This window comes from Branchiostoma floridae, chromosome 8 (assembly GCF_000003815.2).
Source record: "Branchiostoma floridae strain S238N-H82 chromosome 8, Bfl_VNyyK, whole genome shotgun sequence".
Lineage (NCBI taxonomy): Eukaryota > Metazoa > Chordata > Leptocardii > Amphioxiformes > Branchiostomatidae > Branchiostoma > Branchiostoma floridae.
Genome location: NC_049986.1, coordinates 1784337 through 1789064, shown reverse-complemented (window position 1 = coordinate 1789064; position 4728 = coordinate 1784337). Strand labels below are relative to the sequence as shown.

Genomic DNA, 4728 nt, shown 5'->3' with positions numbered 1-4728 from the left:
TAATTGACTCCTAGTATTTAGTTGTTCTGACTAAGCTATAAGGGGGCACACACCAGTTTATTTGGGGGTTCAAATGGAGGCGGCACACCCTCAAGTCTAGTTACCATCTCTTCCAGGGAATTATCTTGAAGGAAAATAACTGTAAATGGGGCTGAGTTTCGATCCTTCAACATTATAGGGAAAAAACATTATTTTCATGTCAAAAATGATACACAAAATCGGGCATTTTCGCATTGGATAAAACAGATGAAGAAGATTTTTCCGGCAAGCACGACTGATAATGCCAGAAAGAGGAAAATCTAAAGAGTAATCCAGCCAATTATAAAGACAATTCTAGTACTACAGTTTTTTTTTTCAATCATCCACGGCGCACGGCATTGCAACTTGGCTCAACACAGCGCTTCAGAGGTCAATCTAGGTCACGGGCCTGTTTACCTTTAGGCGTAGAAATATCCCGGAAGTAAGGCGCGGACCAAAACACAATTTGCACCAAAAACAGACCATTTCCTACGCTTTTCAGCCATCCTAGCGTTTGACCTGTGCCCAGACGTGGCGCTCGCCTATTGGTCAGCCCATTTGATGAGATTAGGAAGGGAAGGTGCCGCGGCAGGTGTGCAGGCAAGGGTCGCCTTGTTTCCGCACACCACAGTCCCTTCAAGGAAAATGTCTGTATGATGCGATCTTTTTTGTGTCAGCTAGGGAGAAACATACCAATCCAACTATAGTTTTGAGGCATGTTGTATTTTATCCAAGATGTGTCAGATATTCCGTTGATCAATATCATGTCAGATTTTCTATTACAGCTAAATTCTGTATGCTGCGATATTTTTCTATCAACCAACACTGTGCGAAAGGGTGTCATTTCCGGACGTTTCTATGTTTGTATACATCCGGATCGGGACCGTTTCTGGATATATCCGGACAATATCCGGACGAAATCTGACATGACTCCCCTGCGTTTTCGGAAAATTTCAGGAGTCCGGAACGGGACCATTTAATTCCTGCCTCATATCGGGATTTCCGGTAATGGAACGTTTTCGGACTCTTTGGAGACAAACCACGTTCCGAATATTTCGTATATATCCGGATAATTTCAGAAGTCCGGAACGGGACCAAATAATTACGTCTCATATCCGGATTTCCAGTAATGGAACGTGTTCGGACTCTTTGGATACAAATCACGTTCCGAATATTTCGTATTAATTCGGATAATTTCAGGAGTCAAGAATGGGACCATATAATCATGTCGCATATCCGGATTTCAAGTAATGAAACGTTCTAGGACTCTTTGGAGACAAAACACGTTCCGAATATTCATATTTTCTGAGCGCGTTCGGGGCTATTACGCCCCGGAAAGGTTGCATAAACTTAAGATATACTGAAACATCATAGGAACAATACAACACATTATTTCAGAATATCCAGTAACTTTACGATCATGCTAAATACCTAATATTTAACATTTCCTGTCCGTTTTAACCACGAAAATGCTAACTCGGTAAGGCTACATTTTGTGAAAGCTTTTCAAAGACTTTCCTGTATAAATCAGATGACACAAGTATCACAACAAATACATTATGTGGAGGAACAGATCATGTTAACGTCAAGGGGCAAATCAATATGCATTTGTCTCTTAGTCTAAATAATTTACCAAGGAAGTTTTAGCTCACTACAACCTCATTGGTCTTCACAAAAAAGTGAAGCTCGAATGAAGCCAAAGTTAAACAGTTCACTGTCAGATCCAATAATATCAAGCCCAAGTCAATAACATCATAACAAAACTGATCAGTTTAAATGTACAATATCAAATGTACAGTGTCCGACACAAGTCTAACGTTATAAACCATACAATCAATATTCGTAGGATAAAAATGTCATTACGAAATCAGTACGACAGTCCATTTTCAAGTTCTCTATAAGTCCGTATCGTGTTGACTGTGGAATCATCGTCCGGGGCGCCCTCTTCTGCGTCTTTGTGGTAGTGGACAATCATTGGCGACGGGAGATGCTCTGGCAAGACCCCGCAATATCGACGGCACGTCTCGAGGACAGTCCGCTCCATTGCATAGTCCAGGCACTGTCCATCTTCAGAGTAGAAACAGTTCTGGCAGGACACAACGGCACCGGGCACAGACTGTCGTAAGTGTTACCAGGAGGTAGGCCTCGGTCGTCGGCATGGCAGGACAGGCGATTGGGAAACAGAGGCTCGGCGGCTGTAATGGAAAAAAACGGCTAGTAACTGCCCCGAACCCATGAACGGTACATGTAAAATTATTCAAACAACACGGCCATAAAAATCACAGCAGGACAAGACGGGGACAAAGGCTTAGTTGAGGAATCTGGAGTCGGCTATCATCAAAGGGTGCGGGCCACACAGATGGCACAGATAAGGACCCCCAGAGAACGAATATGCACACAATCACATTGGTCCTAGTGAGGAGATTACAGTTTCTCCTTGGTTCTATTAAAGATTTATCCAGCCAAAACAACAGGACAGGAAAGTTTAGAAGCAGCCGTTACGGCACTTACAGCACAAAATAATATGAGAATTTAACTAACTATGGAACGGGCAATTTGTAATCAAGCCGGGGATGACACGCGGGGGTTCCAGCTGAAAGAGAAGCGATCTATCATACAACAATCTTTACAAAGAGATCACACTGCTAATTATTAAATACACAAAACACTACGAAGGGATAACAGACATTGCTGACAGACATATACGGAACTAAGAACGGTAACTGCTATGTATATACAATCTATGTACTAGAGAGCTACACTACTCACTTCTTGGTCCGGTAGCGGCTAGTGGCAGCGGCAACTGAGATTCAAATCTAGTTTCAAATCTAACTGCTGTCACCAGCTGGTCTACTATTGGTCTAGTCAAGTCATGTGACTTCCTAATATAGTCTTGTTACCTAAGGACTCCTCCAGATGGTTCCAAGCAAGTTAGTGTCATCCATCATGCCTGTTTCACATATACCCGAGCAACCTACTTGTCTCTTCTGATGCTGTACTACCTTCACGGTAGCTGTGAACTTCCATCACTGTGGGTTCGCATGTGGCTCCGGAGAAGACCTGAGGTCCGGAAGCTCCTACTGTGTTGCATTACTGTATGCATTCGCTAATGCTACACATATAGATAAAAAATATGCGCACCTGACGAAGGAAAATCTGTTCAAATACCTTATGTCATCATCTAACTATACTGGAAAAACTCTGTAAGCTAGTCCACGCATGTTTTAAGAAGTATGTAAACTGTAATATATATGTATAGCTTTCCGATTACTTACTATATACCAAATTGACCGCATTTAGCCCCAATGGGGCATGAATATGCAATAAACTTCATTGTCATTGTCATTGTATTTTTTTCTACTGGTTGGCTTTGTCGCAGGCATAAGTCCACATATGACTCTTCAGGTTACCCAGTTGACTGAACTGTCTGCCGCACTCCTCACATCTGTAAGGTTTCTCACCGGTATGAGTCTTTATATGTTGTTTGAGATTATACAGCACACGGAACTTCTTACTACATCCATCGCACGTATAGGGTTTCTCACCGGTATGAGTTCGAATGTACCTCTTCAGACTACTCAGTGCACTAAACTGTTTGCTGCATTCTTCGCACTTATATGGCTTCTCACCGGTATGAATACGCATATAAATCTTCAGATGATCAAGCTGACTGAATTGTCCGTCGCACTCCTCACATTTGTAAGGTTTCTTACCTGTGTGTGTCATTATATGCCTCTTCAGATTATACAGCTCACTGAACTGACTGCCGCACTTCTCACATTTATAAGGTTTGTCATCAGTATGCGTCTTCATATGCCTCTTCAGATGGTCCTGGTTACTAAACCGTTTGCTACACTTATCACACTTGTAAGGTCTCTCACCAGTGTGGGTTGTCATATGTCTCTTCAGATTACCCATCAAACTAAACTGTTCGACGCAATACTCGCACGTAAATGGTTTCTCTCCAGTGTGAGTCCGCATATGATGCTTCAGGTTACTTATCACACTAAACTGTCTGCCGCACTCCTCGCACCTAAATGGTCTCTCTCCAGTGTGAGTCCGCATGTGTATCTTCAAATCACTCAGACGATGAAACTCCTTGCCGCACTCGCCACACTTGTGTGAACGCAGAAAATCCCCTCGACGTCGACGTCCATTACCTCCTTTCTCTTTCTCCAGATGAGATACAGCCGGGGTCGCCATGTTGAAGGTCGCTGACACTGCAGGATTGGATATGAAATTCAAAATTTACGAAGGAAACGGTTGATTTCTTGGCACATCCAATTCAAGCGAATCCGCTGCCAAGCACGTAAAAGTACTACTAATCTAATTTATGAAAATTATTGCTGCCTCCTTACAAACGACAGTTTTGTCTGTTATGATAATCAAAGCTGTTCTGTGTGGTTGAAACCTCCTTGCAATAAGCCCTTTCACAGAATTCAGAACGAGTGTGTGACGACAGGAATTCTAGGCAATATGTCAAAGGTAAACATAATCCGTCTGGACGTTGTGATGCAAATCAAAACAATGGCAACACAAGGACTGTTTACTTTTATGGGCCTTACCCTTTGACATATTACCTAGAATTCCTGTCGCCGCACATGCGTTCTGACTTCTGTGAAAGGGCTTATTAGCTTCCTTCGCAGGCTTCTATCAGCGTTGGCGTTTATGTTTCAGGGAGAGCTGAGGTCTGAAAACGACAGTCAAAAA

At 42.7% G+C, this 4728-nt stretch overlaps 1 protein-coding gene across 1 annotated transcript; it reads right to left on the bottom strand.

Moving 5' to 3' along the window:
* Positions 1 to 3374: 3374 nt before the first annotated feature.
* On the bottom strand, positions 3375 to 4221 carry LOC118421092 (zinc finger protein 239-like). The gene has a single exon (XM_035828251.1). It carries the CDS (start codon positions 4219 to 4221, stop codon positions 3376 to 3378), a length of 846 nt encoding a protein of 281 aa, XP_035684144.1. The 3' UTR covers position 3375.
* Positions 4222 to 4728: the final 507 nt, after the last annotated feature.

Coding starts and splice junctions, on each gene's coding strand:
- LOC118421092 (XM_035828251.1), bottom strand. CDS start 4,221: ATGGCGACCCCGGCTGTATCTCATCTGGAGAAAGAGAAAGGAGGTAAT.